Genomic DNA, 16,048 nt, shown 5'->3' on the forward strand with positions numbered 1-16,048 from the left:
ATGCAGCAATATACCTTCATCACCTGCATACGGGGTATATATCTCTCAGTTGATTCGATACGCAAGAGTATGCTCTACGTATGTACTATTTCTAAAACGAGGTAAATTATTGACAAATAAGTTGATGAAACAAGAATATCAGCTGTCTCGTTTAAAGTCATCATTTCGTAAGTTCTATGGTCGATACAATGACCTTGTCAGCAAATACAATTTATCATTGAGTCAAATGCTGACCGATGTTTTTCACACTAATTGTTAGGCCATTATTTACACACTGAATTGTCGACGGATTTTTCCGTTATTTCCCGATCATGACGAGGAGCACACGGCGGGTGTGACCGGTCGGCAGGGGATGCTCACTCCTCCATGGCACCTGATCCCACCTCTGATGTTTGGAAGTCCGCGTTTGCTCTGCTCCTATTTTGTATTGATTAATGGACTTTTGAGCTTGAATACCGTTCGTTATTTCCATATATTTCATTGAATCTGTAGGGAAAATGCATTGTACCTGTGAAATTCTTCTCTTCTTCTGGGCATATCGGAAGAAAACTGAGTAAAAGTTTAAATGATATAAGTAAGCGTATTTCTACCAGATTTTTGAAAATCTGGACCATTTGTCTAAGCATTCTGGTCCTGGGCAAGGCTCTATTAATTTGTATTCTACTGAGAGAAGTAATTCCCCTTTTCCATTCACGTTTGATAATTAATCACTGTAAATAATGTATTTTAAAGGTTAATAGAATAAGATAATTATGCAAGAATGTTTATCATATAATTCAAAAAGTACATTCTTATTTTTAATAATCAGGTAGACCTGAAAGTAATAGATTAATAAAAATGAGACAAAAATAACTTATCTTATTAAAAGTTCTTCAAATGGTAGACGTCTTAATATGGGTTTAAAAATAGTACAGAAGCACTAATAGTTTGTTAATAGTCTGCATGGTGATACTGTTAAGTGGGGGACAGATTAGAACTTAATTTATGAGTTGATACTGAATACTAGACTAATTATTTTGTTGATCCTGATCTTCCTACTTCTCTTGCTTTAGGGCAACAAAGCTTCATCTATCAGTGTATTTAACTTCTAAATTGTTGTATTATACTCAGGTGACCGTTAAGGCCCTTTGGCCTCTTGTTTTTTCTTAAGGGGGCGGTACCAATTTCATTTACAAAAATTCCCAAAAGACAATGGAAATAAATATTATGAAACAAAAAATTGTAATGTGATATTTTTTTTTTCTCCAATTTTAATCATTTGCTGCTATTTTTCTAAAATGGAAATAAGCTCCAGGCCCTTGATTTTTTCAAGAACTAAAAAAAAACCTGCATTGATAATTGAAAAAAAAAAACATTTCAACAAATTAAACATATAAGAACAACAACAGCTGTCTTTGCATATTTTTTAAATTAGGTTTCCTTTTAGGGATGCGCGATTTAATCGGTATACCGGTATATCGTGATTTTTTATTTCGTGATACGTTTCGTGATTCTGAGACTAAAATACCGATATTTGGTGCATAATTACTAATTCCAGAAATTACTCTTTTATCATGTTTATTTGTCCGAGCTATTGAATAAAAATTACAGGATGTGGAAGAAATGTTGAAGAAAAGTTAAACTACGGTATCCAAACATGCTTTATCTTATATAAATAAAAATGAAAAAAAAGTAAAGTTTTATTTTTACTGCGTATTTGAAAGAAAATTTATTTGAAATTGTAGAAAAATCTCGTGTAAAAATATCCCGATTTTATCACGACATTTTAGGCAAACAATCGTGATATATCACGATACGAAATTTTTAGCGATACCCATCCCTTTTCCCTTCCATTTACAACCAACATGTTGTCGTTAAACAGTCTCACAGGACAGTCTCTCTTTTTGTTTACTTCACCATTTGTGTAGATCTGTCATATTTATCCTCGAAAACAAGTCACAAAAAGTTTTAAAATTGTCATATTTTCTAAGAGCAATGTAATCAAATACACTTGCAGCAGACAGTTCAGTCACCATAAGTAAAACATCCTTGTTAACACAGGTGCTCATGCAATACCTGATTTCTTCAGGCCAGACTTTTCGATCAAATTTTCCTTGACCTCATGTTGTATTTGAAGAGTCAATGCTGATTTTCTGGCACTTGCATACTTCACGTTGGATCCTTGAGATTGCAACTTTGATTTTAGTCGATGAACCAAAATCTCGACCAAATTATCATTGGGAATGATATGATCAATTCCTCCTTTTAAGTTGGTTGTGCAAATCCATTTGTTATCGTATGCTTCTCTTGGACTAAGTAAGCAGTGATAATTTGAATAATAAGAAACGAAATGGCCGTAGTTGGTATTTTGTGTGATGTCCAATCCCGGAGAGAAGCATTTGAAATTTAGAATTGTTCATTTCTATTTCCATCTCCGAGTTTATAAGCATCACCAGTGTCTCCAAGTAAGAGAGCACATTTCATGAACGAGGCCCTGTAAAGAGCTACTCGATCAAGATCTTTACCACTTCTTGATTTGGTTGCTGCCACTCATGTTCTTTTACAAGGTGATTTTCAAGATGTCCGCGTGTCTTGTAAGTGCGTTGACATTCAACACATGAGTATTTCCCTTCAACTGCATCAAAGATGTCCCTGATTTGCTGCTCCTGCATATCAAGTTCTTCAGCAGTGTGTTCCAATGTGTGCGAATCTGTGCAAAAACATTTAAAATTATGATTACATTTTGAGAACAACAAAACACACTTTCAGTGACCTTGACCTCAAATTGACCCAAAAATCTTTATACCTAATAAAACTATTTCTCCCATAGGGTCACCTTCTTTGTAAGTTCCATGATCAATGAAAACATTAATACTGTTACAAAAAATTACTGATGAGCTAACTGATTACTATAAGACATTTAAACCTGCATTCCTTAAAATGGGATCACTCCAAAAGAAGAAAATTTTACTAATATAGAAAAAGCATGTATACCATTTCCAGGATTGATGTACTTCCTCTGTATTTCTGATGCAATATTGGCAGTGAACTGCACCTTATCCTCAGATGAGATTGCCTAAAGAGAACCTGTTTGGACTTGGGTTCACATCCAATGTCTTCCAGGCCCAAGTGATGCATGCATGCTCCAACAATGAAAGCATCTAAGCAATAATCAATGAAAGCAGAGTGGAAATAAACATATGATATAAAGGCTTCCTTTTTTATATTATTTGAAATAGTAACTAAGAAAATTTAAAAAGTTTAAATCTATCTTTCAAAACCTTAAAAACAAGTGAAGTGAAATTGGGCTGGATACTCATTTACACACTTCTCATATACTTTGGGCAAGTTATACATATGTAATGGTCTTTATTAATTTACTCTGAAAGATACTTGACACATTAAAATAAGAGGCATTTTCAAAAATCATTTTGTACCAGTAAAAATTTGGTTTACCTGTACCTTTCAATAACTCTGTCTGATCCCTGGACATTGACTCTGTGTACAATGTTTCTTAGTTGGGCAAGAGTTCCTCGGTCAGTGGTTGATGAGGTTTTATAGAATTGCTGGTAGAGAATCTGCAATAAACAATTGAATGTTGTTCATAACAAAAATTGTTTGTAGTCAATTAAGCTAAATTTAAAAAAGTTAGTACATAATACAAATAAACTGTGTATATTTGAAGCACAGTGGTATCTTTCAATGTTAAAATAAGTCTAACAAAAGAATTAAACACGCTCAACTAAATTAGAAGAGAAAATAAATATGCTCAATTTAAATAATTTTTACCTGTATATAGTATATAAACATCATGCAATAAAAAGCAATGTAAATATTAAATATGTAATAAGAATAAAAAATCAAACTGGGATGCATAATTACCAAAAAGTAGGTTAGTACCACAACAAAATAAATCTAAAAGCTATTAATATCATATGTAGCTACTTGCACTATTAATGGATGCAATGACAATTTATGATGTTTAGGGCTGGGACGATATTTCTAGATATCGATTCTGTGTGAGGACGATACATGTGTAGAAATATCGTTAAAAAAATCCGACTTGTGTTTTCTTTGTTTAAATAACATTTTGGGTTTTATATGTAAAACAAATATGCTAAATATAAATAAGAAATACATAATAATTAAATTGCGTAAAATAATTTTGTTTTACAACAGATATATAGAACTGCTTTGAATAAATTATTCTTTTTTTCGTCAAAATGATCTGTTCATTTCAATACAAAAAGATTTAACTACCAATTCCAAATATTGTGATATATATCGTATCGAGGCTCGAATAACGTGATACGTATCGATATAGAAAAAGTTGTAAAGTCCCAGCCCTAATGATGTTACATGTATTTCATCACATAAAACATCCCTGAGCAACCAACTGGAATTTCCAATAAAATCGCTTTTAAAAACGCAAAAAGTAATATGTATTCTTGTTGAAATATTTTAGAGTATAATTTTTTTAACTGAACTGAATGTATGTATGTAATAATGGTAATTGCGAGATATATATTAAAAAATTGGATGACTTGATAAAATACATGTAGCTCTTTAAGACTGTATATTAATGGATAAATAAAACATACTATAAGATGTCTACCTGACATACTTGAATCTCTGAACTGTAACTTCTACATTTTAACAGGTTTGATAACTTGTTACCAGACAGAGATTCATCATTCTATGCAGTCCTTCTGGCCTATGTATTACACCAACTATTTGTTCAAAATCTGTTGCTGCTTTTAGCATTGCTAACTGTGCAGAAAAAGCTCTTTAATTTGTGAGAACATCCCTCCCCAAACACTTTCTTTCTGATGACAATGGGATGTTCCTCAGCTGTGTGGGGGATGTAATTATGATGGATGTGCTCTAAGATACTGATCATGTCCTCGTTTTTATTTTCACTTTTATCTAGTCAATCTAATATCACAAAGTCAGATTTTTTGGACAGTTCTTGCATGTGAGGATGTTCGATCCAATTTGGAATATAAGATTCATATTTTTGGAAACAAGGAAAATATTTCACTAAAACTTTCATAATATGATGAATAAAATTATTTTCCAGAGATTTGGAATCTGCAACACTAGGAATAAAGATGCTGTTTTCAACTTCAGATATAGGTTTCACAGGAACATCTATACTTAAGTTCAAAACACTCTTTTTCAAACCAACCAGTAGGAACCAATGCCAGCTTTGGCTTTCTTTACTCGTGTGTGATGAACATTTCGTTAGGTCAAAATTATCTCTCATTATATCTGATGGTACTTTTTCCTCACCTGTATTTTGTTCAAGGGCTATCTTTTCTGATATTACAAGCTTCTCAATATGGTCAGTTTGTCTTGCTATGAAGTCAGACTTCTTTTTTGCAGCAACAGATGATGACACACAAATACCTAGGTTGTTCAGAAGATTTAAGCACTGAAACATTAATATCAGGTATCATATAATGTAGTGAATTCATGCATTTCATTTAGCACATTTTTTTTTCTCAAGGTAGAAGGCCATTTTTTAATCTCTGAAATTGTTAATGTAATGTTTAAGACATTTCACAAAAGGATATATAATCATACAACATTCTTATCACAGGTAAATACCTCATCTGTTGCACCACCAGTATCCAAAACCTGGGATAGTGCATGGTGAAAAGCAGACATGTGCATATTTCTCTGTTTCTGAATGATAGCAGCAATCACTGCCACAGCCATTGAGTTGCTGTCATTATAAAAACCAGAAATTATCTTGTACAAAACTTGAGAATGCAACTGTAGCTCGAAGTTCCATGTTTCAAAGTTCATTGTGGCCAACTCATCACTTGATGTCTGAGACATGAAGCAGTCTTAGTTGATGAAAGCTGGGACAGCTCTTTCTTGACGTCTTTCACAACACAGTTCAAAACTGGAATTGTAGATAACTTGCGAAACCTTCTGATGTGAATTACTCTTTGACATGCACCTGATGATTTTCTGGTAATCTCCAGAAGGTATTAATTTTGATTTAACTTTTTCTTTTGTGCCTATATATGGTACCTGTATGTGAAAGATGAAATATTAATACTAAAATTAAAATAAGCATGGGATATACATTTTGGCAAAATTCCGTGGCAAAGACGACAGCAAAGGTCAACACTGGGCGCCGCAATTACTCGTACTAAACGTATTTGTTTGGAGCAATTTGATTGGGTGCCCTGGAACGTCAAAGCGCGAGGATTTGAAAGCTTAGAAACTTGGCTAAATCTGCCAAGGGGGAGATGAGGGTAAACGAATCAGACACTTGGCTAGCGAAGATGTAGTCCAGAATATCTAATTTGATCATCTATCAAACATTTACCCACAGCGAGATTTTTGTTCTACACCAGTTAAGGCATTTTTACTATCTCCCGAAGATAACGAAGTTTTAACCAGGGACTATATGATGTCTGCCAGGGTCATGTTTAAACACCTGCCATATTTTGGCCAGTTTCGAGATGTTGTTCCGGCAAATATTAGTCAGCCAACCTATCCTGAACTTCTGTCTAAAGTAATTCCATTTCCAGTGCTTTACGAAAATGAACATAGTTATAAAGATGATGTGGAAATTTTATAATTTTTTGAAGATCTTGTTCTTGATGTTTGCCGGAAATCCAACAAAGATGAGAATGATTTTTTCATTCATGTAGGAGGAGATCAATTGACAAGATAACGGTTTTCTGGGGCAAAGGCTATGAGGGCTCACGAAGATGAGCGGAATGATCGTTTTGAGAACCCAAGTCCCATAACTTTTGAACTACATATATTGGACATGAAAATGAATTTCCTGAAAATGGTATTCAAAATTTAGTACAAAGAGAAACAGTGTCGGGGACAGGGGAACATTAGGTCATTTGAAAAAATATTATTTCCAGAACAAACGTAAATGAAAATATCAACACCCATTACGATGCAGATAAGGACTTTGTCTCTGTTGTTGATACAGTGAAACCTGTCTAATTCGACATGCTCTGGGAGACGAATTTTGTGTCGGAATAGACAGAGTGTCGGACTGCACAGTGTAGAAAATATGAAAATTAGTAAAATGGGAAAGAAATTTTACATCGGAATTAACAGTGTGACGGATTGTCGGATAAGACAGTTTTCACTGTATGTATATTGCTCTTCAGGGGCTTTTGGATGAAGGGATATTAAAGACACGGTCTATTTCCATAAATCTATAAACGTTACTGACCCTGAGGCACTTAAACTTTGCTTCAACCACAGGGCACAGATAAAATTCTCAATGTGCGCCACGGACTAGAAAAAACTGACATCAGAAGAAAAATCAATATTTCTCTTCATAAGAAAACTATAAAACAGATGACAGAAAGGGAACTTGCATCACCCCGAGTATCCTAATTAGGACCCGCAAGAAAATGCGGGTGTCCTATAGTTATCACTCTGTCTATTCGTCTGTCATTCAACAAATTTTCTTTAAAAAAAACAAAACTTTTTTTAGGGTCGACCAATTAAGTTTAATTTGGTATGTTGGTTGAATGGGCTGTAAGACATTTTTTAATGCTAAGTTTGGTTCCCTATATCATCCGGTTTGCAGCTTAGTACACTGTAAGTGGGGTAGATTCCTTAACTTTACATAACAATGAATGGGCAAAGAGATATAACTGCTGAAAAAGTTCCTGTTGTTGAAGTATGAAAGACTGCAACGAGTCCCTTGGGATTAATTACCTTTCCTCTTGAAGAAAATCCAAAGCATTATCTTTATCTTTCACTTTGAGATTAATAAACACCTCTCTGTCTGCAAATGAAATGTCTTTTGAAGTGAAGGTCAATTCTGAATGATGTTTACGTTCTCTGAAATGTGGATTTAAATAATGTTCATATTTCATTTTGGTCAAAATACGCAATGAGTTCTGATTTTATTGAATTCTAAAAGCAAGATAAAGATATATTTTATACATTGATTTATATATTTATTTGTATGTAAATTCAAAAACACTATTAATTTTAACCGGTAGACGGATAATAGCCTCATTATATCATTGCTGAAAAAGGTCTTATTATATTTTATCAACTTGAATTGTCGACGAATTTTTCCGTTATTTCCCGATCATGACAAGGACCACACGGCGGGTGTGACCGGTCGGCAGGGGATACTCACTCCTCCATGGCACCTGATCCCGACTCTGATGTTTTGGATGTCCATCTTTGCTCTGCACCTATTTTGTAATGTTTAATGGACTTTTGAACTTGAATACTGTTCGTTATCTCCATATATTTCATTGTAAACTTAGAAGAAAAGGATGAGAGAAGTGTTCAATAAATCCCCCTGAATTTATTATCTTGTTTGCTGCAGAAAATTTAGGGGCTTATCTATATCTATTTCTGTAAGATTAATTGACACCTTTGTCTGTAACTGATGCATGTTTCTTTTGAAGTTAGGTTCAAGCCTTTGTGATAGTTATAAAACAAATGCTTCATTCTTGTTTAATTATATACATTTAATTGAGTTACAATAAGATATGATGTTTGTTACTGCCTTATGTAAATACATGGATAGTATTTACAGGAATTAACTTGAAATTTTAGGAATACAGTTGCTGTTGCTTATTCTTCTTCATATATTTTTAAATTTTTGTAATCACGTAAAATTCTCATTCCGTAAGCTGCACTTTATATTTCTACCCCTCGGCGGGGTCCTTGCTGACTGGTCAATTTTCTTGTTAATTATAAAGATGTTAGATGAGGCTTGTGCCTCAGTACTTGGAATCTCTAAGGCAAAACTGCACAATGTATATCATTGCATGCTTTCATTATGTCCATCTTCCAAGGAGAGTTGAAGATTTTGTTTCGGCATGGAATGCAAATACACGTAAAAGAAGACCGAAAGGGGACATAAAGATAACACTCTTCACCAAAATGAGTGGGGCAGCAGAGAAATCCCTTGTTTGTCTAGTTGTTGAAAGGAGAAATTGACTGGACACAATTTAACAAGAGCTGCACATTCTAAAATAAGCCTGATCTTTTGCATGAAGACCTCGTCGATGTATTTTGTTGATAAATATATTGCAAGTTTTTTACGTGTACTTATTAATAACCTATTGTATGCTTTTACAAAGTTGGCTATTGCCTGGAAACCTAAATAATGCTTCTTAGACATGTAGTAAAATATATGTTTAAAAGAATATACAAGAAGTCTGTGAGCGGATGCTCACTAGTAATACTCCCGCTCTGATGTAAATATACACTCTGATGTTGTCATCAAATTCATACAAAAAATGAATCCTACCATTTGGCATGCCTAAGCAAAGATTGTGCGAAAATTTCAAGCCTCTTGTAGCAGTTGCTGAGAAAACTGTGACGGAAATTTGGTACGAACAAGATCAACAGGGAGTTGACACTGGATTCGAACAAAAATGAATCCCAGTATATATGGCATGCTTAAACAAAGTATAGTATAGTCTCCAAAGATGTGCCGGGATTTACAGATCAGATGGAATCATTGAGGCCGACAATACAAGAGAATGGTTCTGATTTTACGCAGTTGTACGATTTTGATTGGAGTGAGCTCGTTTCCTCAGGTGCCAGACAAACATTGAGCGAGAAAAAATACAACTACCTAAAAATGTTGCCGCTGAGTGAAGATGTGTTCAAACTTAATACGTACTTAAAGGAGAAAATCAAGGAACTTCTTCCAAAGGTTCCAGATAATGCAGCATTTTACTCTGACCTTGCAAAAGTTACACTATGCCGCATCACGCTTTTCAACAGCAAGCGTGGGGGAGATGTTCAACGAATAACAGTTGAGAATTACAACCGAGCAATCGAAGCACAAAACAATATTCCACAAGACAGTGAGATTAAATCGAGCCTTTCAGACCTCGAACCTGAACTGTGTAGATCTTTAACATGCATTGAACTAAAAGGAAAGCAGGGAAGGAAAGCGGCAATATTACTTACACAGGATATGATTAAAAGCATTAATCTCTTGATTAAGAAACGAAGCGATGCAAACGTTGCCGAAAATATATATTTGCAAGACAGTAACCCCTCCCTCCGCCCACTGAGAGCCAGATACGTTCTAACTGAAAGAACTAAAGCCAAAATTTGCATAGTTCGGCCCTGTAAATCCCTGAAAATCAAACTTTATTTTTTTGCAGCGAAATTTTGGTCAGATCTTTATAAGGTGTTAAACTTTTGATCTCCGTCTTGATTTTTGGGAAGGAAACCGCACGTGCGCTATTATACACATCAATACCGGATGTGGTAATGCAGAAATACCAATTTGCACAGAATTTTTTGACCTTTTTTAAACGATTTTTTGTAGGCGCCAATCGTGAACCGTGATGAAATTTTAAATACATATAAATTAATACATGTAAATTCATAATTCATTTGTTTTTTGATGGTTCACATGTGGCGCCCTACTTTAATTGATATTTTTCAGTACTTTGATGCCTGTCTTGTGTAAAGCTAATTTCCGGAATTTTATTTTCATAAGATTTTAGAAATAAAAATAAATTTAATAAGTCATATTGATGACTTATTTTTTAAATAAATCATTGTTACATCGTCAACGAATTTTAAAGGATATGAAATCGACTCGATTTACTATTAACTTGCATCCAGATCGATAAAAGGGAATTTCCGATCCCGATATGATAAAAATGGCTGACTACTCGTAATGCAAAGACTATGACTGAAGATCGAGAAGTTTATTTTTGAGACTTTATCGTGGTGAGTATCTTTTATTCTTCTAAAAAAAAGTAAAATTAGCTTTAAAATACATTTGCAGCAATAATATGATGATGATGAGCTGATAATTTAGACCACATTCGCTTGGCCCATATATCGTCTGCAGTGTGCGTTATGATAGGCCTATCCTATAGGGACATATATATGTGTGTGTACATGTATTATACATGTAGTACATGTGATTAAGCTCAGAAAAGATCGGCATTGGTCTAAATGAAGATTTATAAAATCTGTATGTAGTGCGTTCATTTTATTCTCACCCAAATATGATAAGCCCAATGATTACACTAGGCCCCTATGAATAACATGCCAATCTAAACCCTTTTTGAAGAAAATTACGTATCTTTTAAGTCCATATATGAATGTAAAAATATTAATTTATATATTCACCAAAAATTGACACATTAAACGCAGATTAATATATCTGTAAAATTAAAAGTCGCAGTAGCAATGTTGACATTTTCGTTTTCATGAGTTACCTCTCTTTGAGGAAATTCACGTTCTATTGCAAAATTTTTTGATAGGTTCTTTTAAATAATCATTATTTCTAAAAATGATATAATCAACAATACAAAACAAATCATGATTAAGTAATATTTAGTCAAAAAAAAATTAGTAGTGCATACTGTTAAAGAAAAATAGGCTCAATTCAATATTATAATTGTGCAACTTTTATATTCCTATTCATCAAATAAATATAACTTGGAATGGGGTGGATCTAAAGGCGTGTGAATATATAAACTGATATTAATTGAAAAGAATGATATGAATTACTTAAAACCGCAGTAGGAACTTAACATTTTTTCACATACTTTCACTATAATTTTAATGGATTTATAAAATAGAAAAAAGCAAAGATAAGGTGGTTTAACATAATCAGATAGAGTTTTATTGCTAACTTCTTAAAGTATTCCCAGAGTAATACGACAATCTTTGTATACTGATGTAAAAATTAATAAAATGTCCATCCACTGGTAAAGTTTTAACAAATGTAAGGGTCCATGAATCTGAGCATAGCCAGCTAACATCATGGGATGAGATTATTATTGTAATTCTAAACTAGTTAAAAAGATATGTTGTGCAAAGATTTTAATCAGTCATTTTGGCTGTAGTTAATGAATTGTGACAGTAAAATTTAAAAAAAATGTTATTCTACTGGAAAGGCATATGAATTATTTTTCATGCTTAGCCTGGATAATGTTTTAAATGTTTTAATTTAATTTCAGATAATGCCAGGACAGAAACATGAATACTTCAATTGTGTATTGTGCTCTAAAAGAACAAAACCCAATGAAAGAAGGCACCTTGACAAAGGAATAAGAAAATATTTAAGAAAAAAGTTTATGGTGGAAGGAAGAGAAAATTCAGTCATCTGCAGCAAATGTAGAAACAATTATTACAGAGATGTTTCAAACCATAAATCTACAGCAACACCCTGCTCTACCATAATTCACAGGGAATTTCCAGCTTCTCAAAACATTTCTTCCCAAACTAATAACCACAGATAACATCTGTCTAGTCCACCATCAGTATCCTTGCAACTCAAATCCACTGCAAAGACTCATGCGTATTGTATTGTTTGTAAGAAACCAGGACCTAAATTAATAGTAGTGTCCCCAGAATGCCGCACAGCTGTTTTTATTGAACACAATGTACTAATTCCATCCGGAAATAGATGTTGTCCAGGTCATCTGGAAAATGGACGCTTTACAAGTGCGGCTATTCAGCAATTACCGACAACAGACCATGCATTTGTTAACAGAACTACCATCCTAAGTTTACTTCAACAGATGCGTGATTTATGCCATAAACAGGAAAAGTCTTATTTGGACTTTGATGAAGCAAAGACTCTGACAGATACAGACTATTCATCTCTGCTGGGACTCAGCAAGGAAAATTTCCATACGATATGTGATTCTGTGAAAACTGAAGTGAAACCAACACCATCTAGAAGTCTTAAAAAATCAGTAGCCATATTTCTCTGTAAATTAAAGACCGGATTATCAAATCAAATACTGTCAACACTTTTTCAAACTTCCAAATCCAGTTTAAGAAGAGTTATTAGTGCTGTAAGAAAGGCAATGATGATCAGTTTTGTTCCGCACAGTCTTGGGTTTGAGCATGTAACTAGAGAGGAAGTCATAAATGACCATACTCGGCAGCTAGCACAGACACTGTTCGGTAACATCGAGAAGAAACAGGCCATATTGGTATTGGATGGAACATACATATACACAGCAAAGAGTAACAATTTCCATTACCAAAGACGTTCTTACAGCATCCACAAGGGGAGACCACTTATCAAGCCTATGGTGATTGTGACTACTACTGGTTACTTTGTCTCAATCTTAGGACCATACCTTGCTGATAATAAAAACAATGATGCTTCAATCCTCCAACACATCATCAAAACAAATGCAGAAGATATTCGGAACTGGCTTAGTGAAGACGACATTTTTATTGTGGACCGCGGGTTCAGAGATGCTTTGCTTCTGCTTGAAGATCTTGGAATCCAGGCAGAAATGCCCCGATTTTAGGAAAAGGGACAAAAACAAATGGCTCCTGATGATGCAAATATGAGCAGACTTGTGACAAAGGTAAATAATTTTTAAATTCTTGCAATAATTAAGTTTTTTACAATTTCTTGTGGAAATATATTCCCATAAATAATTTTTAAAAATTTTTCTGGTCAGATGGGTAGTTGAATCATCAAATGCACGCATCAAAAGGTGGCGATATTTGGACAAGACACTACCCACTAATCAAATTCCCTTCATCGGGGACTATGTCAGAATTGTTTGTGCGCTGTCAAACAGATTCTTCCCACCCCTAAGTAAAAGTGATAGCAATGAGGCAGATGATGCAGAGGCAGCAAAAATGCTCTATTTGTCCAAACAGGTATTTAAGTTGCACAGATTGATTTATTGTAAAATATCTTAAGCAACTGCAAAAAATCTGCATTTAAGAAGACATAACTTTTTCCATTTCTTTATTTCATCTTCCTTATCTCCCTTGAATACATCAGTATAAGTTATAATTACATGTACATGATTCAATGTATATGAATTGCATTACTACCTTGCTTAACAGGTGAATAATCTCAAACAAATGGTTCAAGAGAATGGACTTAACAGGAGATCTACTCAATGGCAGACAGTTCTGGAATGTGAAATTCAGAATTTCCCCATGTTGGATGAGGATCAGTTGCGGAATTTGACTTGTGGCACCTATCAGCTGAAGCTCTCCCGCAGCTATATTCAGGAACACATTGAGGGAGAATGTGATATTTCCTTTCATAAAGATAATGATAGGCTCCTAAGACTAAAAATTCAGAGTCGGCACACATCATCAAAACAGTATTTAGTTTGGATTGAATATTCTGATTGCTCTGTAGAAGCATGGTATTGTACCTGCAGAGCGGGTGCCAGAGTTGTAGGCATGTGCTCTCACATAGCAGCCATCATTTGGTACCTGGCAAAAGGAAGGCATGAGGGAAGGACATATGGTGTGCGTGATTGGAGTGAGCATGTCCTTGATGCAGCTGACATCCCGCCTACTTTGGACGAGTCAGACAGTGAAGTCAGTAGCTGTGAAAGTGTTCCTGAGGAGTGAACAGTTTGTTAATGTTCATTGAATATTATATATATAAAAAAAATCCTGTTTAATGTACTGTGTGAGTGTTAAGTCGGGTGCGGAAATTGGCCGCTCCGCATGTACAGTGTTATATTTTATCAATTTATCTGTTTAATATACTGTGTGAGTGTTAAGTCGGGTGCGGAAATTGGCCGCTCCGCATGTACAGTGTTATATTTTATCAATTTACCTGTTTTATCTACTGCGTGAGTGTTAAATCGGGTGCGGCAATTGGCCGCTCCGCATGTACAGTGTTATATTTTATCAATTTACCTGTTTTATCTACTGCGTGAGTGTTAAGTCGGGTGCGGCAATTGGCCGCTCTGCATGTACAGTGCTATATTTTATCAATTTACCTGTTTTATCTACTGCGTGAGTGTTAAGTCGGGTGCGGCAATTGGCCGCTCCGCATGTACAGTGTTATATTTTATCAATTTATCTTTTTTATCTACATTGTTATATTTTATCAAATTATCTGTTTAATATACTGTGTGAGTGTTAAGTCGGGTGCGGAAATTGGCCGCTCCGCATGTACAGTGTTATATTTTATTGATTTTCCAGTTTAATCTGCTGCTAGAGTGTTAAGTTGGATGTTGTGATATAGCATTAATTAGTAAAGTTGCATAACTTGACGAAATATATTTATAAATACATGCATATATACATTTTTTTTGATTTTTTAAATACATGTATATATACCATTTTTGATTTATGTATTATTTATTTGTTTTACTTTAAAATCATATTAGTAGTGAATTGTACTTAAATATTTTATGTTTTGTAATGAATACTTTCAGAGCAAGAAATACAAATATTTACTAGAAACCTGATAATTTTTTTTGTTTTTGTTTTTATTTCTATAAACTGACACTTTTAAATGTGACATTTGTAAAATGATAATCAGCTTAATCGCTTATGAAGTAAATATAGTTGCTGTCTAGAGAAGCACGGACTATTAGAAAAGCAAATGCGAATTTTTCCATGCTTCAGAATTTCATGGAAAAAGCCATGATAAATTGAGATTTATAAAACAATTGGATTCTTTTTCTTTATAGTATAATATGTATGATATGCCTATTTAAGTTCACATCATGTCGTGACAGTATGTAAGATGGACTTTTTGACGTTAAAGTAAATAACGTCGACGTCATGACGTTTAGAATTAATTCTGAAAACAATACTGAATTTAAACGCCTGTAAAAAGAAAACTAGAAAAGATATTGTAAAAAAATAAAATGTTTTGTAATCTACAAATATAAGAGTTTTGTTTGAGAAAGTTTGATCTATTTTAGTGACAGGCCCAATTTTGGTACATTTTGGCTTTTGTCCTTTGTGAGAAAGTAGAGCTTCAGTATGGACATTTGATGACATATACCAATATAAGGAAACATTGCAACAATGGCACGGATCCATGAGCTGAGTGAGAACAGTCAGGACCAGCTTGCCAAATTTCTTGGCCATGACATACGAATTCATCGTGATATATATAGACAACCATTGGACATAATTCAAAAAACTAAGATTTCGAAGATGCTGATGCTGATCAATGAGAGAAAAGGTGTGACTGAGATGCCTTTAAATAACGAGGGTGAGTATTTTCATCAGTTTTAATGTCAATTACCACAGGACATGCAGTTTATATAAGTGCAAGAATAATGGGGGTTTAAAGGGCTGGATGGAACTTAGGTTTTCCAAGATT

The 16,048-nt window shown here is 34.1% G+C and overlaps 1 protein-coding gene and 1 pseudogene across 1 annotated transcript; one reads left to right on the plus strand and one right to left on the minus strand.

Moving 5' to 3' along the window:
• Positions 1 to 3,441: 3,441 nt before the first annotated feature.
• On the minus strand, positions 3,442 to 5,999 carry LOC133199753 (uncharacterized; annotated as a pseudogene).
• Positions 6,000 to 9,454: 3,455 nt separating this feature from the next.
• Positions 9,455 to 14,332, plus strand: LOC133199988 (uncharacterized). Its single transcript, XM_061335764.1, has 4 exons — positions 9,455 to 9,815; positions 12,247 to 13,189; positions 13,410 to 13,614; positions 13,807 to 14,332. The coding sequence occupies exons 1-4, from the start codon at positions 9,455 to 9,457 to the stop codon at positions 14,326 to 14,328; spliced, it is 2,031 nt and encodes a 676-aa protein (XP_061191748.1). The 3' UTR covers positions 14,329 to 14,332.
• Positions 14,333 to 16,048: the final 1,716 nt, after the last annotated feature.

Source organism: Saccostrea echinata, unplaced genomic scaffold (genome assembly GCF_033153115.1).
Source record: "Saccostrea echinata isolate AGI-Se365-2 ecotype Australia unplaced genomic scaffold, CSIRO_AGI_Sech_v1 ptg000036l, whole genome shotgun sequence".
NCBI classification, from domain to species: Eukaryota; Metazoa; Mollusca; class Bivalvia; order Ostreida; family Ostreidae; genus Saccostrea; species Saccostrea echinata.

Coding starts and splice junctions, on each gene's coding strand:
- LOC133199988 (XM_061335764.1), top strand. CDS start 9,455: ATGGAATCATTGAGGCCGACAATACAAGAGAATGGTTCTGATTTTACG. Junction 9,816..12,246: donor AAACAATATTCCACAAGACA/GTGAGATTAAAT, acceptor GTCCACCATCAG/TATCCTTGCAACTCAAATCC. Junction 13,615..13,806: donor TGCTCTATTTGTCCAAACAG/GTATTTAAGTTG, acceptor CTTGCTTAACAG/GTGAATAATCTCAAACAAAT.